General features: G+C 56.7%; 3 protein-coding genes across 7 annotated transcripts; 1 reads left to right on the top strand and 2 right to left on the bottom strand.

The window, feature by feature from the left end:
- On the bottom strand, nt 1–16,057 carry LIF (LIF interleukin 6 family cytokine). Of its 5 annotated transcripts, none has more exons than XM_066370539.1 (4): nt 15,399–16,057; nt 4,727–4,847; nt 2,857–3,035; nt 1–2,164 (listed from the first exon to the last, which is right to left on the bottom strand). In XM_066370539.1, the coding sequence occupies exons 2-4, from the start codon at nt 4,743–4,745 to the stop codon at nt 1,751–1,753; spliced, it is 612 nt and encodes a 203-aa protein (XP_066226636.1). In that variant the 5' UTR covers nt 4,746–4,847; nt 15,399–16,057; the 3' UTR covers nt 1–1,750. The 5 variants fall into 5 exon arrangements, with proteins under 5 accessions (XP_066226636.1, XP_066226637.1, XP_066226638.1 ...); XM_066370540.1 differs by lacking the exon at nt 15,399–16,057 and adding an exon at nt 7,253–7,418; XM_066370541.1 differs by lacking the exon at nt 15,399–16,057 and adding an exon at nt 5,163–5,280.
- On the top strand, nt 15,211–25,242 carry LOC136395548 (uncharacterized). The gene is made up of 6 exons (XM_066370537.1): nt 15,211–15,439; nt 22,528–22,609; nt 23,405–23,666; nt 23,809–23,952; nt 24,652–24,721; nt 25,111–25,242. Exons 1-6 carry the CDS (start codon nt 15,326–15,328, stop codon nt 25,213–25,215), a joined length of 777 nt encoding a protein of 258 aa, XP_066226634.1. The 5' UTR covers nt 15,211–15,325; the 3' UTR covers nt 25,216–25,242.
- Nucleotides 20,926–23,590, bottom strand: OSM (oncostatin M). Its single transcript, XM_066370538.1, has 3 exons — nt 23,517–23,590; nt 22,044–22,177; nt 20,926–21,468 (listed from the first exon to the last, which is right to left on the bottom strand). The coding sequence occupies exons 1-3, from the start codon at nt 23,548–23,550 to the stop codon at nt 20,926–20,928; spliced, it is 711 nt and encodes a 236-aa protein (XP_066226635.1). The 5' UTR covers nt 23,551–23,590.
- Nucleotides 25,243–25,396: the final 154 nt, after the last annotated feature.

The following is a 25,396-nucleotide window of genomic DNA, read 5'->3' as shown; positions in this document are numbered from 1 at the left end:
CCTGTCCTCTCCGGAGCAGGGGGCTCCTCCCTGCACTGCCCCAGCTCCCTGAGGTCCAGCCAGGCCCTCTTGTCCTCTGTGGGTGTTCGGGCCACCAGAGAAGGCGCTTCCCTGCTGTGTGCGAGCATGCTGGGTGCTGGGTCAGGACTGTTCCAAGGCTCCTCACCGCTGTCTAGAGGCAGACAGCGTGGGGACAAGGAAACAGCAGCAGGATGGGCCACCAGGGCTGCCCTGCCCACTGTCCCTCTCAGCACAATTCCAGAAGGAACCTTGGAATTACTGAGTGACGCCCTGGAGCCAAGCAACAGGGCATCCCTGGGAAAAGCCCACTCCAGTCACTTCACAAAGCCCCCCCCCAGCTTCCCTTGCAGCCAGGATCCTGATACCCCCAAAGCAAGTCACAGTTGGGGTGGGGGTGGAGCTAGGTTCCCCGCCCTCCCACCAGGCTGACCAGTTGTCTCAGATCCTGACCCTTCTCTGAGCTTCACCCATAAGGCTTATCCTACTTGTAACATCTTTGACTTCTAGACCAAACCCTGCTAAGGCCTGGTCCTGGCCCCTAAAGAAGGAACCATCATATTATTTCTGTTGGGTAGCAAACAGGGAAAGGGAAATTAACTTTGCCATTTAAAGCACCAATAAGTTAATATAAATAGGGCATCATAATAAATAGATAATTGTGCTGGGTTGGACACACAGCACTCTTGGATCTCAGGCTTCCCTGAGACCCTGACCTCAAGTTCTGCTGTCCCCTTACTCTGGGGACCAGAGATGGCCTCTGTCCCACTCAAGTACCTTTGTGTGACCTCACGAGACCTCCATAGGCCTTGGATGTGAGTTGCACCTCTGAACTACCCCGTCTGTCCCCTCTCTTACAGGCTCTCACCCAGAGGAAAGATCCTGGGTCCCTTCAGAACTTCCTCACTGACCTTGCCACCTGCTCACCTCCACATACCCACCTCCAGCCACCAGGCTCCAGCCATCCCGGGCTGCAGGAAGGACCGCAGGGAAGAGGAAGGAGAGCCTGTCAAGGCTGTAAGGGCCCCTCTTCCTTCCAGCATCTTCCTTCCCAGGCCTGAAAGTGGCTTCTCTGCCTCCCTAGGACCCTGAATGCCAGTAACCTCCTTCTGGAACCTTCTGCCTAACAGTTGCTAGGCCTGAGTCCTCCAATCATGCTCAAGAGCAGGCAGCATCTCAAATCAGAGCTCCCTTCTCTAACTTCCACTCACCACACTTCCAGAGGCTGAGGAGTCCTTTGGGGTCCCAGCCCCTCTGGCCTGCCTCAACCAAACTTTCCAAGTCTACCTCAGGGGCAGCAAAAGCACTGATGGTGGTCATTCTGTGGGGGCCAGGCAATTCCCCCAACCCCTGCTGTCTTGCCCTGTGGTCAGGATCGCCGTTGATAACTTGTTCAGTTTGGACACGAAGGCCCGGCTGAGGGGACAGGTGGGGGCAGAAGTCCAGCCCACATTCCCCTCAGCAGCCTCACACCCCGGTGCCTGGTTGCAGTCTCCCAGAGGAAGGGGCACCTTCTTCCAGCTGGCACTGTATATAGGCCCTGCCTATATGGGAGTTTTGATCTGCTCGGTTTCATCACAGTCCTCCTTGGAGGGGAGTGGACTGGCCAGGAACCCTTCAGGGTCTGCCAGCAGCCTGCACTTGGGTTTGGTGATGCTTTGGGTTCTGGCCACAGTTTGAGAGCCACCTGAGTCTAAGATCTTGGGTCATTGCATTCTTCAAGAATTCCTGTCTAGGAGAAGGCCTGGGCCAGCACAGCGATGACCTGCTTATACTTCCCCAGGAGCTGACAGCCCAGCTTCTTCTTCTGGAAGACATCCTTGTTTGAGGTGTCGGGTCCATAGGCCACCTCCACGTGGGCCACATGGTACCTGCTGTACAGGCGGCAGAGCACGTTGCTGAGGAGGCCCCGCATGATGTCTGAGGTGGCGTTCAGCTTGCTGTGCAGGCTGGCGGCGTTAGGATTGAGGGTCTTCTGATCTCGTGTGATGTTGCCCAGGGAGGCACCAAGGTAGGCGATGATGCGGTACAACTCCACCAGCCGGGCCTTCTCCGTGCCGTTGGCATGGAAGGGCGGGAAGTCTGTCACGTTGGGGCCACAAAGCTTGTCCAAGTTGTTGGGGAACGGCTCCCCCTGGGCTGTGTACTGAGGGGCAGAAGGGTAGAAGAGAGGTGACAAGGGAGTCAGGGACAGGTGTTCTACCCTGTCACCAACCCTCTGGGCAAGCCCTCAGACCTGTTTCCCACCTATGGCATAGGGACCCAACTACTTGTCCAATAGGCATCTCAGGGTTATTATGAGAGCCAGAAGTAATCATGGGTATGAATCCACTTGGTAAAGAAGCAAAGCCTATACCACAAAAGTTATGTCATCATCATCATGATCCTCCTCACCAGGGCCACATAAGGACAGAAAGGAAAATGCCATGTCTCACAGAGAGGAGGTGCATCACACACTTGCCCTTTCACCCACTGAGCTCACTGTCTTCCTGGGGGCTCTGCACCCCCAAACACCCACAGCCACTGTCTCTCCCAGCAGTACCTCCCCGTTCACTGCACTACCTCTCTCCCTTGTCTCTCATTGGCCTCTGACTCCACGTGGTGGAGACTCCCATCTCTCCCTGCTCTGGCACCCTGGGAAAGTGACTTCCAGTCTCCAAGCCTGGGCTGGGGGTGGGGCAGAAGCTGTGGGAGTCTGGTGTGGTTGAACCAAGGCCCGCCCATTCTTTCCTTCCAGCTACAAAAGGGTCCCTTCCCTCACCGGCCCTGCCAGCCCAGGTCAGTGCAGCAAACACCTTTCCACCCTCCTATCCCCCTCGTTACCTGGGGGTGACTTACATAGAGAATGAAGAGAGCATTGGCGCTGCTGTTGAGCTGGGCCAGTTGGTTCTTGATCTGGCTCATGAGGTTGCTATGACATGGGTGGCGTGTGACAAAGGTAGCGTTGGCAGGAGTGATGGGAAGGGGGCTCCCTGCCCCGTGTTTCCAGTGCAGAACCAGCAGCAGGGGCATGACTCCTGGGAACAAGCAAGAAGTCATGAGCCGGGGTGTGGGGGGTGGGTAAGGGGGCTCATGGCAGAGGGTGTTCCTCAGCCCCCAGCTCTATCTTCCTCTGGCTTGGCCATGTCTAGCGTTCACCACGTCACTGCCTCTGTTTCTCTCTGCCTCCCTCTCTCCAGATCTCTAACTTTCTAGCTCTGCATCTCTCCACCTTCTTATCTCTCCCAGCTTTTCCCTGAGAAAAGGAGCAAAGAGGCAGGACACGAGCTGTCCTCACCAGTTGCAAGCTGGGTCCAGAATGACACCAACTATCCAGCCCTTTTCCTCAGGAAGGCAAAAGCCCCTGAGTCTCCTGGCCCTCTCACCGGAAGGCACAGGGCCCAGACCCAGGGGGTCTGAAAAAAAAAGAAAGGCTCTTATCTTCCCATCTCCCAGGATGGTCCAGATTCCTAAGCATTGTTTCATAGGTTCTCGGCTAACCCACTTATCCCTCCCAAACCTGTCACATGATCCTGGCTCCCTTGGCCATTTGTCCCCTAATTCTGCCCCCTCTCTCCTTCCCCATCTCTCCTATCTCTACCCTTCTCCAGTGTGGCTACTCCCCTACTAGGACCCTCAACTGCATCCAGTTCTGTGGCTCTGCTCCCTCCTCCATCCTCAAACCATCATTCAAAGCTTTCTGTCCCCCACCTCTGCACAGCTCCTCATCTCCATGCCCTCCCCTTCTTGTCTACTATTCCTGGTCCCCTGCCCTGGGTTAGGACAAGGAGGATCCAGGGGTCCCAGAGGCTCCCAGAGCCTTGGGGAGGAAGAGGAAATGGTGCAACCAGAAAAGGGAAAAGGTCGCAGGTAGACAGGTGGGCGGGGAAGGAAAGAAAGTGAAAGGTGACAAGAGAACTGGGAGCTGTTGGGGCCCGTCCTGGATTGCCCCTCCCCCAGAGGCTGTTTCCCCCCTTCCACTTAGGTCCCCTTAGAGGGGCCTTTCCAAGTGGCTCAGCAGCAAGGGCTGGGGTCAACAGACCAATGAGACTGGGGAGAGGGGAGGAACGGGAGCTTCCTGCTGGGGTCCCCCCTGCTGGGACAGCGACAGCCTCAACTTCACTTTTCCAGGTCCCCTATTCCTCCTAGCATCTCCAGGCAATGCTGAGTCCCCCGGGATGGCTAGGGAACCCCCGAGCCCCAGCTCACCTAGCACAGAGCGCAGCTTTTCAGGTACTAGCAGATGGAAGCGGCACCTGCTCCCGTCCCAGCCAGAGTTTGCAAGCTGCTCGGCGGCCGGCGCCCCTCCCAGGGAACAGTCCGGGACGCAGTTGGAAAAGAGAAAGCGGAAAGACAGAAAGAAAGAAAAGAGGGAGGGTGAATCCAGGAGACAGCAAAGCGGGAAGGGCAGCACGGGAGAGTGGCAGGATTGAGGAGGAGGAGGAGGAGCAGGAGCAGGAGGTGGAGGAAGGCTGCGGAGCCCTCTCCCTTGTCCGCCAACCTGCTGGCCCCGAGGCGGGCGAGCTAGTCGTGCGGTGCTGGGACCATGTGCCTGCACTCTCCCCGGACCGTCACCCAGCGCCTCCAGCGGCTGGGCCGGCTGCTCGGGCGCCCCAAGCGTCCGTGTGTCAGCGGCGGGTGGGTGTCCCGTTCGCGATCGCCAAGAGCCCCAAGTTGCCGCTGCGCTCGCAGCAGGGCGCGGAGGCCAGCGCGGGGCGGGTGGATTTACCTGCTGCCAAGACCTTCATTATGGGCTGGACTCCAGAGGGCCTTGGAGGAGACCTTAGATGCCGGCAGTTTTCAGAGGTTCATGCTCAAATGGGGAATTTGCCTGATTTATATACTGGAGCCTGTGTTGTAAGACAGAGAGAAACGGCTATATTTAGCAGGGATCCCCGTCCAGGAAGTTGTTTGAGGTGCATCATAGGAAATTATGAATGGAAGAAAGTGAGAGTGAAGGGGGGGGAGTGAGGGGGGAGGGTGGGGAGAGCAGACTTTTTCCCTCTTCTAAGAATTTGATTGATAAAATTATAATGAACTCTTCCACAAAACACCCTGTGGTTTTCTCAGTGGCTTGCCCTGAAGATGAGGAAGGGGAGGAGGGTCCCCAGGTCGAGTCATCAGGGTCCCCGGGGTAGTGGGCGCCCCAGACAGCCCTGACTCACCTGGGTTTGGGGAGGTGGCTTGAAACTAAGCAAGCAGATGGAGGCCGGCACCTGTGGCCCCCTGGTTTGGGGTTTTGGGGGACAGTGGTCAGGAGGCAGGCTGGGGCTTGACTGAGAAGAAGGCTCCAGGAAGAGGGGCTGGCACCCGGCCTGGACTTTAGACAGTAATAAAGCGGAACTAAATGTGGGCACTGGAAGCCACCTCATAGGTAGTCTCCTTCAACCTGCCCACTGCCACTGGGCAAAGTGGAGCTCCAAAGGGAACATTTGCCCGATGTCCCACAGGGCCAGGCCTCCTGACCACCATCAGTGAGCTTGCGTTGCTGACTACAGGTACTTGTGAGGTTGGGGAGGGGGCTGAGAAGATGGGGGTGGGAAATGGCTGTGTCTGGGTCGTTTGGGGGCAGCCTGGGGAGGAACTTCTGGGAAGGTGTTGCGTTTCTGGAGTTTACCTAAACTCTTTGTAACCCCGCTGTCTCCTTCAGATGTCCCCTTCAAATGTAACCCAGCATTTCTATTCTGGAAGCACACCTGAGGCAGAGACCTGGAGGGACTTAGCAAATCAGACTCAGGTCTCCTCCTCGGGATGCTAAGAAGAGCAGAAATAGTTTGCCTCTCCCAGACCTGTCTTCGAAGCCCCTTAGATCCTCAGAGAATGATGGTGGTCCCCCCAAAGGTGCTTCTAGAATCTCTAAGGTAGGGTCACAAATGCTATCATGGTCATGGAGATTCCTAAATGAGTGAAGAAGGGCAGGAAAGAATGGTGGGGACTAAAGCAAAATGAGCATAGGGACTCCTCTCTTATAAAGAGCAATTTTAAAAAATGAGGTGGGGACTTGGGATGATGACTACACAATACAATATACAGATAATGTATTATTATACCTGAAACCTATACAATTCTATTTACTAATATCACCCCAATAGAATCAACATAAATAAATAAATATTGAGGTGGGGAGCATTGTCCAGAGAACAGATATCTGGGGCTACATTGTCCCATAAGTTGCTAGGGGCACCCCTTATCCCAGGAGATGTCTCATTTGGAAATGAGACCCCACCACAGCCCTCCCACCGGACTCTGACCAGAAAACAAAGCAGGAGAGTTGGTTTTCCAAGGCCAGGGACCCCACAGCCTTTCCCTGGCCCCAGTGCTCTCTTCCTGGCCCTCTCCTAATCTCCATGCATGCCCCCCACTCCTGCTTCCTGCCACATCTCAGAATTGCCCAGCCGGGCCCGCTTCCCTCACCGTGCCAGGACGGGCCCTAGAGCCTGCTGCTGTTCCTGCCCCACCTCATACACACACCCTGCCCCATCCAAACTGGCTTCCCCCATGCTCCGGGGACCTGGAATGTGGGGCAATAAAACTGCCAGTCCCACCTGGCTCTTCCCAGCGGGGTGTAGGCTGGTAGAGCCAGGGCAGCCCTCCTTCCTGTTCCCTGCCCTCCATACTTTGGGTCTCCCTTGGGAGGGGGATCATGGGAGGCACCACCTTGCACATGCCGCTCCCATGCACCTGCTCTGTGGTCAGCACAGCACCAGGATGCCCACCAACCCCAGCCTGGCTCAGCCAACCCCCTGGCCCAGGACATCCCAGCTCACCTCCCTCTTCTCACAACCCCCCCCCCCCAGCCTCTCTTGCACAACAGCCTGAACACTTGGAGCACATAAACTCTGGATAAGCCTCCAGCCTCATACACTCTCAGACCCCTGTCTCCTGACTCGGCCTGGCTCTTTTGACATGGATCCTAAATTCATCTGACCAGCACCCCACTGAGCCCCACCTAGGGATCCCTTTGTTTCCCTGCTTGAGTCTCCTACTAGATGTCCTGGTTTTCCTGGGGCCATCTGCCACCCTGTCCTACCACTATCCTGGCCAGTCCCTCCCCTGCATCCTTCCATGTGGACTTCTAGGGCCTTGCACGGCCCTCTGCCCCTCCACCCCGCATCAGCCCTATAATCACCCATAATCACTGTAGAACCCCAGCCCCACCCCATAGGAAACAGGAAGTGGGGGCAGAGTCTAGGAGACACTAAAACCCTGTCCTGACTGGCCCCCCTCCCTGCCTCAGTTTCCCCCCTCACGGTACCTGTTTTGGTCCGTGCTCCCCACGTGCTGTGGGCCCCTCGGCACCCCAGGCCCAGCCTCCCTCTCCTGTCCATGTCCAGGCACCACCAGCACTGGGCCTCTGGGGGCGAGGCTGGAGAGGGTCTTGGAGACGCCAGGCCGTGAACCGCCTGCAACGTGGCGTCGGTCCCCAGGAATCGGCAGCCCAGGCTGCGCTCCAGGCCAGCTTTGGTCTCCTGGAGTTTGTTTTCTCCCCTCCCTCCCTACACTGCTGTGTGTGTGTGTGTTTTCCCCAGCTTCCTCACGGAAGGCATCCTCCCTTCTTGGCTGCCTTCTCCCAGGGTCGTGACCCCAGGCCCCACCCTGGAGTGGCAGCCCCAGCCAGGCCCCTTCCAGCTGTGACCTCATCCCCAGCCTGTCCTGCTCCTGCACACTGGGCCTGCTGGGGATTTGACTGGCCTCAGGGTGAGGGGGACAGTCAGGGCCCACATGGGGCCCCCTCAGCCTGCGCAGGGGGGTGCTGAGTTAGAGCCTTGGGTGGCCGTCACCAGGTGGCTGTGCCGTCCACTTGCTCATCTCTCTTCTCCAGAAAGTGAGCCCACGCACCGGCCTGGGGTCTTTCCAGGGCCCTTCAAGGCTCTTTCTCCTACACACTTCGGAGCACACCGCCACCACAGTCCCCCCTTTTCTGCTGATTCTCACCCATGAGCCTCTCCTAGAATGTCAGAGATGGTTTATTTTTCAGGTAGGGAAACTGAGGCTCAGAGAGGTGAAGTACTTGTCCAGGGCCGCAGAGTGAGTTAACAGTAGAGAGGAGTCTAGAACCCAGGCCCCCGGCTTGCAGGCCACAGCAGTGCCAGCACCTCACATCAGAAGAAGAACTAGGGGCACTAAAGGCCACTTCTTCCAGGCCTCCCACCGCCCAGACAGGCTGAGTCAGCCAAGGGCTGCCCACTGTCCTTCAAGTGGGGATAGGTCTTATTCCCCACTCTTTGAGGACATGGATGGGGTCTGATACTCATTTGTACTCTTGACAGCATCTGACTCAGGTTATACCAAAGTAGATGCTAAATATTTTTTAAAAGCATTTTATAATTTCCAAAAGCCGTCTGTGCCAAATCAGTCATGGAGAGGTGTGGAGGCTGGTGGTTTGAAGCGTGGACTTTGGCCTCAGTCACAGCTGGCTTGGAAGTTTGGCTCTGCCAGTTATGAACTGGGTGACTTTGGGGAAGTGGTTGCCTCCTGGTCTCAGTGTCTTCTTCTGTAAAATGGGAATTATGGTACCTACCTACACCATGGGTCTGCTGTGAGGGCTCAGGGCTCAGTGCCGTTCTGTGCACCTAGCAAGGCCTCTCTACACACCAGCATTGGTCCTTACCACCTCCCTTTGAAATAGGGGTTGTTATCCCCAGGAAACTTCGGTGCACTGCAAGGCTGAGAGGGAAAAGCGGGCAGGAGAAGGCCTGTCCACCCTCTTTTGAGATACTGTATATTGGAGGCAAGACAGCATCATAGCCTCCAGTTTCAGGGGTGCCTCAGAAAAATCAATGGGTTGTGTGTGGGGCTGGCATGGCAGTGGGCTCACTCTCCCCCCATGTCCCATCCTGGCCCCTGACCAGCCCCACCCCCCCAGGCCTGAGCTGAGGACAGTAGCTGACCCGACCTCACCGCCCCCAGGAGCTGAATCACCCCCAGGCCCCATCTGAGAAGGAAGGAGACATAGCTCAGCTCAGAGGGGCTTGAATCACCAGCCGCCCCCTGTGGAGCCCTAAAGGGTGTGGGGGCGGGGGCCAGCCCCCTGCCTGTCTGTCTGTCTCTTTCCTGACCCCCAGGGCACTCAAGGGAGATGGCAGTGTGGCAGTGGCCATTGGCAGAAAGGTGGCAGGGAGGTACCCTGACAGTCAGGCATCCTGTGTGGGCAGCCAGCAGCAGTTAGTCACCAGGTAAGCAGCTCTCTGGGCACCGGGGAATTCCCCAGGACCAGTGACCCAGAAACTGAGCACTCCGGGCAAGCCCCACTGCCCAGGCTGTCCCCATCCTTTCTTCACCGTCCCCTTCCTGTGCCTGCCTCAGGTCTCGGTTCTCTGAAAACCCAACCATCAGCTGCTCTCAGCCCTCAGCTCAAACCCAGCCCCTGCCTTGAAGTTCTCACCTGGGAAATGAGCATAGGGGAGTCAGATGGCCCAGGGGGAGGAAGTTGGGGCCAGAGCCCTGGGGCTAGACCAGTGCTGGTAAGGGGCAGCCAGAGAACAGGAGAGAAGCTCGGGAATTCCTGGCACAGCCCTGGAAGATGGGCATCTTGGCCCAAAAGGCAAAAGCACCTCATTATTTAGCACTCGAGAAATGAAGGTGGAACTACGCCTGTGGCCCCCTCACCCCCACCTCACAGCACCATGGAAACATCCACACCCTCTCGTGGACTTTCCTGTGGCCCCTGACTCAGCTTTGCAAGTCAACTTTGAGGTAGGCTGGTGCTGGTGCTCGTGGGTAAGGATGTGGCTTAGAGCCAGGTAAACCTGGATTCAAATCCCTGCCCACACCACTGACCAATGGTGTGACCTGGAGCAACTGACTCCTTCTCTCTGGGCCTTGATTTCCCCTCTGAAAGCGGGGACTGCTGTAGTGTGGCCTCATGAGGCTGTCGTGAGGATGTTAAATAGGAAGGGCAGATAAAGTGCCTAACACATGATAGCCATTCTAACCGGGGCTTTGGGTGACCACGGGAAGGGCTTGGGTCCAGGGGTCGGTGCAACACCTGTGGTCTGAGAGTTCAGCCAGGGAGGGCTCCTGGGTGCTCTCAGTACACAGAGCATGGTATAGTCCTAGGGGATCAGGCAGCCTCTCAGAGTCTTAGCAAAGGGATTAACAATATTTCCCACCTTGGGGCCTTGGAGAGCCCAGCCCATCTTTGGGGCTCTACAGGCCCTGGCCCTGTCTCACCCTCACCTCATCAAATATCCAGCAGGGACCAGTTATACCCCCTGGGGCCAAGGAAGTTCCAGAAGCTGCCCTGGCCTGCCAACTGCCCCCAGCACTACCCTGACATTTATTTCCTGAGTGGTTCTGCATTAGGAATCAACCCCCTAGAGGTGAATCAAAGTGACTGCATTTTTTTTTCCAGTTCTAATAGAAACTTCACAGAAAGCAGCAGCACATGGAGCTCCAATCACTGACCAGAGGTTTGGCTCCAAGGGCCATTCATTTGTTGCATGCTGTGCCTTTAACATTTCCATCTGTAGAATGGGTTGCTCTCCTCCCTGTTCATTCATCAGCACATAATGGATATGGCATTTTTGCCTCTGCCACAAGCACTGTGATCTCCTCCAGGCTTTCCCTGGATCTCAAACTAGCTGGAAACCGTTGCAGGCCAACGTAGAGAGCGATATTTTCACATTGTGGGTCTCTGCCTCTTATCGGATCATTGATTCCATTTAGAGGGTTGCCACCAGCACTTTTGAAGAGGAAATTGAATCGCAAAATCACCCGGCATCGCCTGGAGTGAGGGCAAGCTCTGTTCCACAAAGTTTTCCTTTCCGTTGTCTGTATGTGTCAGCGTGTGCATCATCCTCTGGTTACCAGGTGCAATGTGTTTCTAACTGTGGGTCGCGGTCAGAACGTATGTGCGCCCCTGGTATCGATGATGAAATCCAGGCCCTGAGGGACTGAGGAGTGACTTGCCTAAGGTCACCCAGCTGTTGTCAGCATCGGGCTCCCGACTGGCACCTCAGCTGCCATCCCTTGCAGCTCAGGAATGGGCAGGAGGTTCTGCGGGCAGGGTGGGGCAGGCAGGTGCTCACGGTGCAAGTGGGGGCGGGGACCTGGCATCAGCTTGTGCAGGGACAAAGGCCCTCCCAAGGCCCAGCCTCTCATTGTCCACCCCCTTTTGTGGCCTCAGACTCCCTGGGCTCCCTCCTTTCCCTGCTCCACCGGGTGAGGCCTCACATGGGAGCCCCTCAGTCTCAGTGAGGGCAGTGGGAGCCCGAGGCCCAGAGGTCCAGCCTGTGTCTGGGAGCCCCCACTGAGCTCCCTCCCCATGGGCCTGTCTGTCTCTCTGGGCCTGAAAGGGCATCTACATGTATGTGCATGTGTGGTAAGGGCCGTTTGTGCTTGCGTGTCTGTGTTCAGTTGTGTTCGGCCCAGTGTGTGTGCTTATGTGTGCCTGTGCTGTTCTGTTTACCTGTGTTGGCTGGGAGAAAGCTGGAGCGTGCATACCTCTGCCTGATTTGCAAGCCCTCCACATGATTGTGTGACCGTTGTGACTCCTGTACCAGAGTGTCTGACACCATATCTGTGCAAGTCTGTGCGTGGTAAGAGTCTCTGGGCACAAATGTGGAAGTATGACCCTGTGCATGTGTGCGCATGTGTGCGCGCGCGTGCCCCTGTGTGTGTCTCCAATGATCCCTGCTCCTTACCCTCCAGCCCCCGCCCCTGGGAATCGTGTGGCAGCCTCACGTCACAGGGGCCACCAGCAGCTGGTTTCCTCCCCACCCCGCCCCAGCCCCCCCCCCCTCGCCCTGGCCACCCTGATTCTTGGCCCAGGGACAAAGCTGATGTCAGAGCTGAGCTGACAGCTTCCTTCTCCCACTGGATTTTCCAAAAGAGAGAGACCACAGCTCGGTTCCTATTAAATAATCTCGGGGCAGTGGATGGGGGAGGATGTTTCACTCAATGATTTCCTGAACTCAGAGGCAATAAACAGAACAGGAAGCAGCCCCACAGACCCACTCAGCCTGAAACTGGCCGGCACCAAGGTGGGGCCCAGCCTCCCACCCCCACCTCCCGCCTCGAGTCAAGCTCACTGGGGCCACCCCGACTCTACCCCAGAGATGATGTCAGGGAGGCAGCCAACCCTCTCCCCAAACTGTCCCTCAGTGTTGCAGGGACTGAGGAAATGTTTTGACGATGGTGGGTGGGAGATGACAAGATGCAAAGAGAAGATGGGTCCCATCCCAATGGGTGAGGAGGGTAGAAGGGGTGAGGTTGTGGTTGGACCATCCTCTTCCCTGGGAAGAGAAGAAAGGATAAGCTCCCTGAAGTCAGGAGACTGGAAGGGGAGGGGAGAGATGGGACCAGGTAGGAGAGCAGCTTGTGGAGAGCTGGGAAGAGACAGCCAGGCCTCCCCCTGCATCCTTCAGGCAACCTGGGTATGAAGCCTGTGTCCCTCAACCCCACACCCTTGTGCCACTTCAACCTGCTTCCCAGCCTTTCTGGGGCATGTGGCTGGCATTCTGCCAACCCCCAAGTCCTTCATGAACCTCTCTCACACCCACAACCCCCAAAGCAAATCATTACAAAGTACTTGATAGAGCCCCCTGTTGTCTCCAGTCCTAACTCTCATCTCCAAGGGAGGCATTTTAATCCATGCTTTACAGACATGGAAACTGAGGCTCAGAGAGTAGAATGATTTGTTCTAGGTCTCACAGGGTGTAACGAAGTCAGCTCTCCATCCACGCCTCCGCAGCCTCCCAAAATCGGGAGCCAGGAAGTCAAGTGTGGTGTGGGCAGCCTGGTGGGGCTCACTGGCAGCAGAGGGAACGGGGGTCCCAAGGGTGACCCGCCCCTGGGGAGCCCCTCCTTCGGCCTGGGCCGGCCACTCAGCTGCTTATCAGCCATAGGACTCCATGACACAATCCTGCTCTGATCTGCTGCCCAGCCAGCCTCCTCCACCCTGCCCCACCCTGGACCCCGTTTCCGCTTCCTCCCTTTCTGGGTGGAACCAGGGCTGTCCCTGGGATCACCGTGGGCTGTCTGGACAGCCAGCATTCCATGCAAGCCCCTCAGTGGCTGTGTCTCCCCCAAGTCTACTCTGGGCAGCAGGCTGGCAGCAGCAGACTCTCATGGAAGGAGGACAGTGGCCTGTGGTTCCCCACCCTAAGGGTCTCCTCCAAGAACCGACCTACCCACTGAAGTGATGTCAGCTGGGGGGAACTTAGAGACCATCTGGCCTCTGCTGGCCTCAGTGTCCCCAGTTGTAAAGGGGAAAAGCTGGCAAGATGAGGCTGGGGGAGGGGAAAGGGTGCTAGATAAGCTCTGCCATCAGCCAGGCCTCTGGTCCCGTCCTAGCTGCCATTTATAAGCTGTGGACCTCAGACAGGTGACCTCATTGCTGCTCATTTCCCACCTCTACAAAATGGGACACAATCTTATCAACCTGTGAAGTTAGCAATGCCCTCTGGAAAGCCCTGGCAGGCACTAAGTTAGTGATATTATTACCTGCGCTATTACAGCTTCACAAGTGGGGCCCAGATAGGGAAAGTCACGTTTCAAAGGTAACACAGCATATTAGTAGCACATCCCAAAACAGCATGTAAGCTAGTGGTCCCCAACCTTTTTTGAGCCACGGATCGGTTTAATGTCAGAAAATATTTTCATGGACCGGCCTTTAGGGTGGGGCGGATAAATGTATCACGTGACCGAGACAAGTGTCAAGAGTGAGTCTTAGACCGATGTAACAGAGGGAATCTGGTCATTTTAAAAAAATAAAACATCGTTCAGACTTAAATATAAATAAAACAGAAATAATGAAAGTTATTTATTCTTTCTCTGCGGACCGGTACCAAATGGCCCAAGGACCGGTAATGTAATGTAAGCTGCTTGACTCTTGTGTACTCCTAGACAGGAAGTCAAGAACCCTGGGTTTCAGCCTGATTGACTATGAGAATTCCGGAAAGGAGCTTCTTGGAGTCTCAGTTTCCCCGTCTGTAAAACGGGCTTAGAGAAGGCCATTAGTCTTGAAAGAGCTAGAAAAGGCTCTTCAAGGAGTGGACTGTGCTGTGGGTTGTCCAGAATAGAGAAAGCCTTGCAGGCACCCTGGAAAACTGGGTCCTACAGGAGTGAGGACCAGGTCCAGGGCTGACTGCCCTGCGCACTCCAGTGCCCAGAAACTTAGCTCAGCTCCAAGCTGCGGACTGCAGCGCCCCCCACTGCCTATCGGGCAGCAGGAGCCATGGCCTCAACACCAACCGCTCCAGGCCGGTTTATTTTGGCCACTGCCTCCTCCAGAGCTCTGTGGGTCAGGATTTGGAGATTGAGGAAGTGGGCAGGGATGCCTAAGGCTTGGAATGGAAGGTGGACAAGGGCCATTGTCCAAGACGGGGTTAAGGGGCACAACTGAGGTATCTGGAAGAGTCTCCGCAATGCCTAGCACCTCCTGGGGAAAAGGTGGGGGTGAGGGGAAGCCGTAAAGACCAGCCACTAGGGGGCGCCAGGACCACGAGCACTGGGCTCGGATTGGGGGCAATTGCCTGGGTTCCGGCTGGAGTTCTGGGTGGAGGAAAAGGGGTAGAAGAGACGCCCCTGCCCCCTCCCACCAACCTCAGGCCCCAGGACCACCTAGTTTCCGCCAGAACTGGCCCTGGGGACAGTGTCTCCGCCCTCCCAGAAGCCTCTCCCCAGTTCTCGGGAACTGTTGATAAGATTGGGGTCCAGTCCCTTCTAAGGTTATTGGTGCCCCATCTCAGGTTCCAAGCTCTGTGCAGACTTACGTTTTTCCTTCTACCTCGCCATGACTCCTGAGCTGGTGCTTCCACAATTGGGCTCATCTTTCAGAGTAAGGGAAGCACAGAGTGGCTGAGTCCTTGGCTAGCCCAAGGTCAAAAATGAAGGGGCCGTGACCTTGACTGATCACACACCCCAGAACCTCCCCTGAGGAACTTCACTTTGGTAAAAGCCATCATAACCCTTCTCCCCAAAGCACAGGCAGAAGGTGCCACCCTATGACCCACCGCAGCCTCTCCTGGAGGGACAGGGACCCTTTGCCTGCCCCATTTTCATCTGCGGAGAAGGGAACTTAAAGGTCCCTTGGGAATTCAGGAATCAGTACCCCTAGGGGTGTGACTTCTGCAGGATCACGCAATGCCAGGATTCTGCCCTCCCCATCCTGTTCTCCCTCCTCTGCCCTTTAACCCCAAGATGATCTTTAACCCCTCACATGTCCACCTGACACTTTCACATCTAGTCTGTCTTCTTCACCTCAACATCCTCAGAGAGATGTGCAGGGCACGTCCTATCATACCCATTACACAGATGGGGGGACTGACACCCGGAGAATTGTGTGGGCCACCAGGTACCTCCTAGACACAGGAGGGAGGAGGTAATGCTTGTCCTGCTGAGGATAAATTTGGTGGCTGGCATCTACCCCCTGGCCCTTCCCCATCAGGGAAGCCTACCGTGGTCTGCGCCAGCACAGGACACTCCAGCGTCTTGCAGGGTGAGTGAGTGCCAGATCTTCAGTGGGACACTGTCGTCTTCGTCTTCGGGGCCAGGGCCCCCTCTGCTTCCCTCTCCTGCTGAAACTTCTCTGGAGACAGCTCGTTACCCCGCCCCCCACTTGACTTCCCGTCAAGGGCCGGGTGGCTCTGAGGCTCCCCCCACTTCTACCCCACCCCCCAGATGAAAGGCCGGGGGGCCACAGGACCAGAGAATCCCAGGTTCCTGGCCAGGCTGCACCTGACACAGGTGAGGCAGGGTCTTCAGAGTGGCTGAGAGAACTGGGGCCAGTGGTGGGGAGGGGGGCGTCCCTGTGCCTCAAGCCCCTGCCTGGTGCTGCGTGGCAAGGCTGCTGGGACCTGAGTCACAGCTGACTGGGCCGCGCCCAGCCCTTCTGGGTGACCCAGGCCGGCATAAGGCGATGACTGGGCAGCCCTCCGCATGACCGGCCAGGGTCGGCCTTAGGTATTTTGACTCAGACCTGCCACAGGCCGTGTGCACCAGGGCCATGCTCCCTTGTCCCTGTCCCCAGAAGAGTCACAGGGCTGCAGCCACCCCCCTGGACACAGGGCCTTTCCAAGACACACTCCCTGCCCTGGCACCCACCTCAGAACCCTGGAGCCACCTGACCCGTCTGGTCGGCCCTCCTCCAGTGCCCCACCTGCCCAACCCCCTCCTGCCGAGACCTTCGCCCCTCCCTGAGCCCAGCCCTCGGGGACGCCCCAGGAAGCAGGGAGTGGGGCTGGCCTTGCTGAGGGCCTCCCCACTCTGACTGTGGACTGTGACCCTTCCCTCAGCGTGGAAAAGGGGTTCTGTCAACACTTCGGGTTCTGAGCCTAGTGTGGGGGTGGGTGGGAGGGGTGCAGGGGGACAGGAACAAGAGCTGTGAAGAAAGAAAACCAAAGAAAAGGGAAAATGAGAGAAAATAAAGAAAGAGACTGTTGCTTGTGCACCTGCTCAATGACAGCTTGTGAGTGCCGATCTAGCCCTGTGTGTGTGTGTGTGTGTGTGTGTGTGTGTGTGTGTGTGTGTGTGTGTGTGGTGTTGTCTCTCAGCAAGTCTGTCACAGCCTGGAGGTGGTCCACGTTAACCCACTGTGCAGAGGGGAAAGTTGAGGCCCAGCCTGGGAGGTTACACAGCTTAAGGGCAGAGGGCTGAGGTTTAAACTTATTTTGCTTAACTTTCAAGCACTTCTTTATCCCATGAGAAAAGGTGTGTGGGGGGGTCACATTAGAACTGCTGGACTACGAAGTAGATAAGGGTATAGAAGCCAAAGACCTGGCTCTGCCATTTGTAGGTGGTGAGTGTGTTATATAGATAGACAGTAAGTGCCAGGACCCCATCCTTACCTTGCCCTGCCTTTCCCCTGCCTCTGGGCCCTCTGGCCTGGGGAACTTTCCCTCCGCGGGCTGCCAGTAGCATTGACTGAGGGGCTGTGACTGTCACCCTGAATACTTGAAAAAGAAAACGTGGCTTAGAGTGATTCCAGCAGCAGGGTCACAGGAGGACTCCTTTGTCTTCCTAGCCTGTGTCGGCTCACCCATGGCCCATGGCTACTTTGTCCCTTCACATGAGCCGTTGTGTGGAGCATATGCTCTTTTCAGGCTCATGGTGTATCTCCACTCCAGGGAAAACATGCCTCGTGGGGGGATCAACTCACTCTGTAGCACAAAAGCGATTATTAGAGCTGCCACTTAGCTGCCTGTCGCAGCAGATGGTCAGGAGAACCCCTATCTCAGAGCAGTGGGTGCTGTAGTGGGAAGAGGGTGATCAGAGAGGGGTCGTTCTGCCTCCAGATGTGACACATACACACACACACACCCCGCATGCTGCCCACAGCCCAGAGAAGCCCCACACGCCCCTCTGGATAAGGGAATCATGACCCCTCTGGGTGGGCGGTAGGAGGGGTGGAGAGGGGGAAAGGCAGGCATTGGGGAGGTCAGGATGCCCAGATGAGTTGGGGGCCAGCTGAGAGTGCTGATATGAGCTGGCAGAGTTGGCTGGACCTGAGAACAGGGGCCTGGTATGCTGCGATGAGGAATTTGAAATTGATGCCACCAGCATTTGAACAGAAGGGAGTCATTGAAGGTTTGTAAGCAGGAGATATGACAGTGAGATTTTAGACCGTGTCCAGGGAGCCAGGACCTGGCTGGTGGTAGGGAGAGATGGGATATAGGTGATCGATGGGGGGAGAGAAGAGGCTGAGGGCAGAGAAGGGGATGGCTTGGGGTTCTGGAACTTCAGTGGGGACAAATAAGAAGCAGAAAGGTGTGAGGTTGGTGGGTGAGTTTGGCCTTGAGGTACCCATGTGTTCTTGGCAGCTGGCTCTGTTGTTCTGGGCTTAGAGAAAACCAGGCTGGAGGCGGTTCAGGTACTCCTGCAGCTGTAGCCTCATCAGGAGACAAGGTGGAGGTGACCAATTCTCACCAGCAGGATCCCCGAGACCGCCACCCCAGAGTCTGGAGATCCTTGATCTGCTTCCTGCGAGGTGGGTGCTACTCCAGCTCAAAGCCAGCCCCAAGGGCTTATCCACAGAGTTGGAGGCTGGCAAGGGGCCCAGCCAGAGGTGGGGGGCAGCCACCCTGGGCTTCCCAGTTCTTCCTCCGCAGACCAACCTCTGCCCTCTCCACGGCAACCGCACACCCACCGCAGTGCCAGCTGCCCGAGCGTGCCTGGCTTTCAGTGTCTGCCACCTTCCACCCACAACTTCTCAGCAGCCCAGCCCGAGGAAAGCCCCCCAACCCCATGCTGAGGCAGGGAAAAAAGAGGCCCCGTGCTGTTGGGAGCACCTGGGTGGCACCTGGCTCGGCCAGACTGCCTGGCACACTCCTCCTGGGTGTGGCCACTGTGCCGGATGCTGGGACAGAGCAGAGGGTAGCAGGTTTCCATCGTTGGTAGCTCCAGCCTAGTGAGAGAAGTGGATGGTTATGTAAACGCCATACTGGTAAGGACCCCTGATGGGGCAGTTCTGAGAGAACAAATAACCAAGTTGCTGGACCCAGACCATGGGCTCTAGGGCAGAACTGTTGAAGATACACTCACAAAGAGAACAAGGAACAGCATTCCAGACAGAAGAATCAGCATAAGCAGAGGCTTTGTAGGAGGAGAGAGCCCTGGGCATTTCAGCAACCCAAAGGTGGCCAGTGTGGCAGGAGCTGGAGTGAAAGGGGAGTGCAGTGGGGGCAGGAGAGAACCCTTACTGGGTACTTGGTAAATAGCCTGGAATGCTTTGGTAAGCTGCTCAGGAAGACTGCTGGTTGGGAGTCATGGGCTGAAAGTTCTAGCCCAAGCCCTATGCTGTGACTGTGACCTTGAGCAAGGTGCTTCCTCTCTCTGGCCCTGTTTGATAACGCTGATCCTTGAATGCTCAGAGCCTTTGCCTTCACTATGCCACTTGGAGGCAGCTGTATCCGTTAGGCTACAGAGTGGATGTCACCTCTCCCAGACGCCACCCCGACCACCCACATCTCGCACTCTCTATTACATCACCCTGCTTTATTTTTGCTGGCTTGTACTACAATGTCAGAGGCTCCTGTTAGTATTTTCGCTTGTCTATTGTCTGTCTGCCCCCTCACCTGGGAGCTCTGTGCCTTCAGGGCCTCGTGAAATTGTCAGCAGTTATAGAGGCTGAAGGGTAACAGGAAGATGTTCCAGTTCTGGCATCTAATCAACTTGAATTCAAATGTGTTCCCCTCAGTAAATTGCTTTGAGGACGTGGGCAGGTGACTCAAACTCTCTGAGCCTGAGTCTTCTCATCTACCACGTGGATCATAGCTACTGGAAAGAGTCCCACATGGGGCTCTCCCCCACCTCTGATATTAAGTCCTGTTCCCACCTTTGGCCCCAATCCCAGGAACTAGGAGTAGCCAGGGACTGATCCAGGTCAAGTTCATAGGCTTTCGTTTGTAGCTTCTGCCTTAGCACATCATCCATCGGCCTGTAGGTGCCTCTCCTAAGGTGGGGCCTCGAGCATTGGGAGGCAGCTCAGTTTTCTGGGGGAAAGAATGACTTCCCACCCCCTGGGGCCCTTCAGGGAGCAGTTTCAGATATATACCAGGTCACAAGCTATGTCTGAGGCAGGATCTGTTATTATCTTGTTCATGTCATGCAACTCGCATCAGCACACATATCCCAGCCACACACCCACAGGGGCCAGAGGAACCCAGACACTCCGGCCTGCATCCCTCCCCACGTGCTCCCAAACCCCGACACCCCTAGTCCCCAGCGTCTCAGGGGAGACCTGTTCAGACATAACAAACTCTTTGTGTTTGAGACGCCCCCACAGTCAGACTGGAGAATGAGACTTCCCTTTCTGGGTAGGGCAAGGAGCTCCAGCCCAGTCCTCAGGGGGTAGACACGGCCTTGCAGTCTAGGGACCACCCCTCTCCCAGAGGCCAGCCTCCCCCAAATCCTCTCCCACAAAGCAACAGAGAGACACAGGGGCTTTAGAAACCAGGCAAATTTTAAATATATGTTAGCACAATATTAACATTAAATACACATTATAAATAAGCCTCATAAATAAAAGGAAAAAAAACAGATAGGAACTGATATAAAAAAAAAAACCGATAAATTAATTATGTCCTTCCAAGAAATTGGCCCGGAACCCATCAGGAGGACAATGGTTTCAACATGGGAAAATTTCAAGATCCACCACCAGGGGGAGCAGTCAGCAGCCAGAACCCAAGGCGGGAGCTTCCAGGCCCTTGGAGGTCTCCTGCAAAGAACTCAGTCTGCACCCCCGTCCATTTGCACTGCGTGTCCCAATTTGTGAAAAGAATCCGAAATCTACCCTGTGTCAGTGAGTCCCAGCAGATGACAGACATAGAGGGCTTTACAAGGTCCCCAACCCCTTTGGTCCAAAAAGACAAAACTGAGGTCCAGAGAGGTAAAGTGGCCTGCCTGAGGCCACACTGTGAGTTAGGGACCAAGCTGAGTCTGAGCCTCTTTCCTTGGACCTCCTCCAGGTCAGTGCTTCTTCCAGTACACTCTTCCCCTGTCATAGCTGCCTGAAGTGAGGTCACCCAGATGTCCAGGTGTCTGGCCTGAGATTGGCGATGAGGCATAAGAGGACAGCTCAGGCCCTGACCTCCCCCTCGGAACCAGGCCACCACGGAAAGGAGGAAGTCTGGGGGCAGCAGCTCTGCAAGTCATGAGAGGGAAGAGCCGGCCGGCCTCCGGGGAGCAGAGTCGGGGGGGGCAGTCCGTCTGGCCGTGAGTCAGCTTGTGTCATCAGACCCCTGAATCAATGGAAAGTTGGCCCCATGTGGCCTGACCCAACCACCCCACTGGGTCTGGAGAACTCAGGGCTGGGGAGACACATGGTCTGATCCTATCCTTCCCAGCCCCAGAGGAGGTAAAGGAGCCTACCCAGCTCTCATCCCTTAAAGTGCACTTCCAAGAAGTGGGGAGCAGGTTTGGAGACCCCAGGGAGGCATCGTCCTGAGGGCACCTGCTGATCCTTCACCTGCTGAGGGGCCCCCAAGGCTACCTGGGCAGATGCCCCCTGGGCACTAGTCTCTTGCCCTTCATGGAGGGTGGCACCCAGCGAGCTCCCTTCTGTAGGGTCTGGCGGGGACTGCGTCTCCAGCTCCTCTGGGTTGGGACCCCCTCCCACTTGAGGAAGACCTGCCTCACTGAGCGCATGAAGCAGTGGTAGCCGTGTAGGAACTGGCAGCCCTCCAACTTGCGTTTAAAGGTGTCTGAGGTGGGGGTGGGAGGTGGCGAGGTGCCCAGCCCGGCCCGCACGGGTTCAGCCATCTCTGAGGAGCCTCGAAGCAGCTGGGCCATGCAGTGGATGTTGTTCTTGATCCCAGAAATATAGCTCCTCGCAGTCTCCAAGGTTTTGTCTTTAGGGGTGTCCTGCTGGAAAGCAGTCAGTCTCTGTAGGACGAGGTCCAGTGTGGTGTTGAGGGTCTGCAGGAAGCCCATCTTGCTGAGCCCCTGCAGGGCAGGCTCTTCGGGAAAGACCCCGGAGTGCTCTTGACAGTGTTCTCTCAGATTAAGCTTGTCAAGGCCTTGCACTTTGATCTGGGGACGGTGGAGGAGAATCAGGGTGAGTGCTGGAGCTCCCAACACACACACACACACACACACACACACACACACACAGAGGCAAGTCTGTTTTATCAGCTTTGAAATGCTCGACCTCATCCACCCCCTGTATAGTCTGCCCATTGTGTAGATCCAGAAACGGAGGCCCAAGAACAGAGAGGACTCCCCAGCACTGCAGGTAGGGCCAGAGAGATGCAGGGGGCCTGGTGGGGTGACTGCACAGGCAGTGATTGTGGTGTAGGGAGTGTCAGTGGGAGGTGACTATGAGCTTCAGGAAGGCAGCACTTTTTCGTTCCTTGCTGCACATCCGTGGCCCAGACAAGGTGTGTAGCATGTGTGCACTAAGCATGGACAAAGGCAGGCACTGAGGTGATGTGGCTGGGCTCACAGTCCAGGCACACTGAGCTAGAGAAGCTGTATTGTCTCAGGGTTAGGCCTTGGATGTGGGGGCTGAGCGAGTGGGCCTTGGGCCTGATCTTCTCTGGGGCTCACTCCTGCCCTAACCCCGAAATTCTCTGAGACTCAGATGTCACCAGGGTCTGGGCGCTCACATAGGGGTCCAGGAGCATGCTGGTTTTCTGCATGAGGTCCGCCTGCTTCTGGAGCTGAATGAGGAGTTGTTGGCCATGGCCCAAGCAGTTGCCCGTGGCCACTGGGTTCAGGAACAGGAGTCTGAGGATCAGACCTGGGGCAGGAAAAAGGAGTGTCAGCTCACTGAGATGAGGAGCCCTAGGCGGGCAGCTTTCGGAGGGGAGGGTGCTCAGAGGGCGCAGCCCATCACCCAGGAGCACCTGCTGGGGCCCCTGCCACCTGTCCAGGGTGTCCTAATCCAGCCCCTGAAGCAGCAGCTGTGATTCACTGAGTAGGCCTTTGAGAGGAGGCTGCAGGGTCTGGCCGGAGCTCCCAGGCCTGCCAACCTCAGGAACTGACATGGGGTGGCCCAGGTGGGGCTGCTCTTGGCAAGACCTTCAGGCTAAAATTAGCTATTGTCACAGGACCCTGGGCCCCCTGTGACAGACCCCATTTTACTGACAGGAAAGCCAAGGAGCTGAAGAAGTGTTGCTCAAGTTACACAAGGCTGGCCTGACCCCCAGCCTTGAGCCTTCCTCCTTTCTCCGTAAGTGGCCACTCCTGTCAGGCCCACAGGGATGCTGTGAGCCTGTCGGGGTGTTCTGGGGGGCCGGGCACAGTTACCGCTCAACTCCCCCCCCACCAGCAACCACGTGGTCGGAAGGGACCTGTGGTGCAATGGCCCGGAAGGCAATGACACCATGTTCCCTTCCTAAGAACCATCCGGCCCCTTGGGGAAGACACTGCTGGGGAGGGTGGCGGGGCTGGGCACCCAGGCGCAGCGACCACCAGGCACCCGCCCTGCCTCCCCAGGTATCTCCTGAGTGTCCCTATGGGACCAGGGCTTCTGCCTGGTGTGCAGCCAGGTCTGTGTGAGGCTGTCAGGGAGCAGTTGTGCCCCATCCTCCGTGGGGGCCCCAGGCTGCATGTGGGGGTTCCCAGGTTGGTGAGATTGAGGGCTCTGGATGATGTCACTTGGCTCTGTGTGTGTGTCACCATGTCATGTGGGTGTGGCTATGTGTGCTGTGTGATCGTGTGGCCCCTGGGCCTGGCTGACTGTCTATTCATTCCAGACCCTGTAAATCAAGGCAGAAGGCCCTTCCAGACATTGCACTACTTTTCTGCTTAGCTTCCTCTACCCAGCACACTCCCACCTCCTTCCTGCTTCCCCAGCCTCTCTCCCAATCTGACCTCTTCCCTCACTTCCTGGCTCCCTGAGTTGCCTCGACATTACCTCCCCCTGGAAGTCCTCCTGGATACCCCTTCTCAACCCTGTGAAGATGCTGTGTTCTCAGTGGACCCCCTCTCTTTGCCTGACCTCCTGGCTCTCTTTCTGCCTCAGCATCCTTCTGCCCAGTGCCTGGTTCTCCCGGAGGACAGAGGGTACCCCTGCTCCCCGCCGGCACCCGCGGTTCAGAGAAGTGGGTGCCAGTGGGGAGGAAGGAAGTACTTACTGAGCAGCGTCCTCCTCATAAGCTGTGCCCACATGCTGGGTGTCCAAGCTCTGGCCTGTGCCTGTTGGGGATGACACCTCCCGGCTGGGATCCCTGCGGGCTGACAGCCACTTTATTGCCCGCCAGAGCGATTGGCCAACACCTCGTGAGGTGGGTGGGGAGGGGGAGGGGGGAGGGCAGGCCTTCTGGGAACATGACCCCAAAAACCAAAGTTTCCACGGGCGGCCAATGGGCGCTGGGCACAGTGGCATGCCTGCTCCTCCTCCTGTTTTCTTCGAATTCGTTCTTCGAGGTCAGCCCCACGCCCAAGGATGATGCAAACCGCAGCCTCAGCTTCCCGGGGTGGATGGAGAGCAAGGGGTCTGTGCTATCGGCAAGGCACTGTGCCCAGGACACAGGGAAAAGTCTGCCAGCCAGGCCCCTCGGTGGCCCGCAGGTCAGTCTTGGTTCAGAAGCCATGGGCCCCACAGGTCATTGTGGTTTGGGGCTGAGGGGGCAAGACATCTTCCTTCTTGAGTGCCCTTCCCGCCCTCCTGCTAGGGCTGTTGGGACATCTGTGAGCGGAAACCACTGGGCTCTGGGCACAGAGCCAGACCCAGGCTGGCAGCCCCGAGATTGTGGCTCTGGCCCCAGGACCTGCGGCCCCCAGGAGGGCTCTAGGCTTCTCTTTCACCGCACCATGCACCTTGCACACAAGCAGCCCGGGCCCATTGCTGCAGCCAGGCTCTTTCTCCACAGACATGGTCCTCTGGAGAGAACCAAGTGCTTGGAGCAAGAGAAACAGGACATGCTGTGTGACCTGAGGCAAGTTGCTTGACCTCTCTGGGCCTCAGAGTCCCCCACCCCCCGAAAAATGAGGATTTGAAAAGCATTTCCCGGCCCACCTCACAGGGCTGCTGCCGTCATGGACATAAAACGCAAAAGTTCTTTGAAGGAAGAAAGATGAAAGTCTAATTCCAAGTACTAGCTGTGAAGGGGAGGGGGCAATATCATGGGGTGGGGAGTGGAGGAGATGGGGAAGCGATGAGCTCAGAGGGGAAACCGGGGAGGGGGAGTCACTGTGGTGACGGTTGGGGACCAGGTTTCACTTTCTCTGAAAGATAGTGATCATGGGTTGGTCCTCTGTGTCTCACAGATCTCTGAACGTCAGAAAGAAGAGGCCCTGGAGACAATGCCTGCCTAGTCAACCAGCTACTTCACCATGGGTAAACTGAGGCCCAGGTGAGGGCAAATAAGGAGATGGAGGGGCTGGCCCAGGCCCGCAGGCCTGGCCTGGTGGCCCTCGAGCATTTACCAGGCCTGGAAGAAGGTCACTGCCCAGTGCCCGCAGGATCCTTGCAGGAAGGAGGGTGTTAGAAGGCTGGAAAGCCAGAGTGGGGCCCCTGGGGGCTACCAGGGAGGCCTGAGCTACTCCAGCTGCCCCTGGCCCCTGGACTAAGGAAGCCGAGGTGGCCATGGTTAGATGCTCTCCTGTCTGTCCCCACCCCTGGCATCCATCATGACCACAGCTGTTCCTACTTGCTGTCCCCTTTGTAGAGATGAGCATCATTAATCCTTAATTCATTCAACAAATTTTGGCCCTGTTTTGTGCCAGCCGCTCCCGGATGCTGAGGTTCCAGCAGTGAGCAAAATCAGACACACTGCCATGCCCAGGAGGCGGCTCCTCACCCCCCACCCACTCCCTGGCACCTCAGCATGACGCTCACCACACCATGCCCAATCACCCCACTGTCACCACACCCCCAGGGCCAGTTCTAGGTTCTCCTCTTGAGAATGTTGCTTCCGCTAAATTCTTCATTTCGGTGCCCACCCCCGCAAGGCTGCTTCCTGCGCCCATGCCAAGCGGAGTCCTTCTTCATTTCACATCCCTGAGCTCCTTG

The sequence above is a fragment of the Saccopteryx leptura genome, chromosome 2, assembly GCF_036850995.1.
Source record: "Saccopteryx leptura isolate mSacLep1 chromosome 2, mSacLep1_pri_phased_curated, whole genome shotgun sequence".
NCBI lineage: Eukaryota > Metazoa > Chordata > Mammalia > Chiroptera > Emballonuridae > Saccopteryx > Saccopteryx leptura.
This window is presented reverse-complemented; position numbering and strand designations above follow the sequence as displayed.

Bases quoted from the DNA above. Each gene is read 5' to 3' on its own strand.
- LIF (XM_066370539.1), bottom strand. The intron at 2,165-2,856 runs GTAAGTCACCCC...TCTGCCCCTCAG, and splicing joins ATGCTCTCTTCATTCTCTAT to TACACAGCCCAGGGGGAGCC.
- LOC136395548 (XM_066370537.1), top strand. From the start codon at position 15,326: ATGCTTGTCCTGCTGAGGATAAATTTGGTGGCTGGCATCTACCCCCTG. The intron at 15,440-22,527 runs GTGAGTGAGTGC...TTTTACTGACAG, and splicing joins ACACTCCAGCGTCTTGCAGG to GAAAGCCAAGGAGCTGAAGA. The intron at 22,610-23,404 runs GTAAGTGGCCAC...TTTCTGCCTCAG, and splicing joins TGAGCCTTCCTCCTTTCTCC to CATCCTTCTGCCCAGTGCCT.
- OSM (XM_066370538.1), bottom strand. From the start codon at position 23,550: ATGTGGGCACAGCTTATGAGGAGGACGCTGCTCA. The intron at 22,178-23,516 runs GTAAGTACTTCC...TTCCTGCCCCAG, and splicing joins TATGAGGAGGACGCTGCTCA to GTCTGATCCTCAGACTCCTG. The intron at 21,469-22,043 runs GTGAGCGCCCAG...CACCGTCCCCAG, and splicing joins GCATGCTCCTGGACCCCTAT to ATCAAAGTGCAAGGCCTTGA.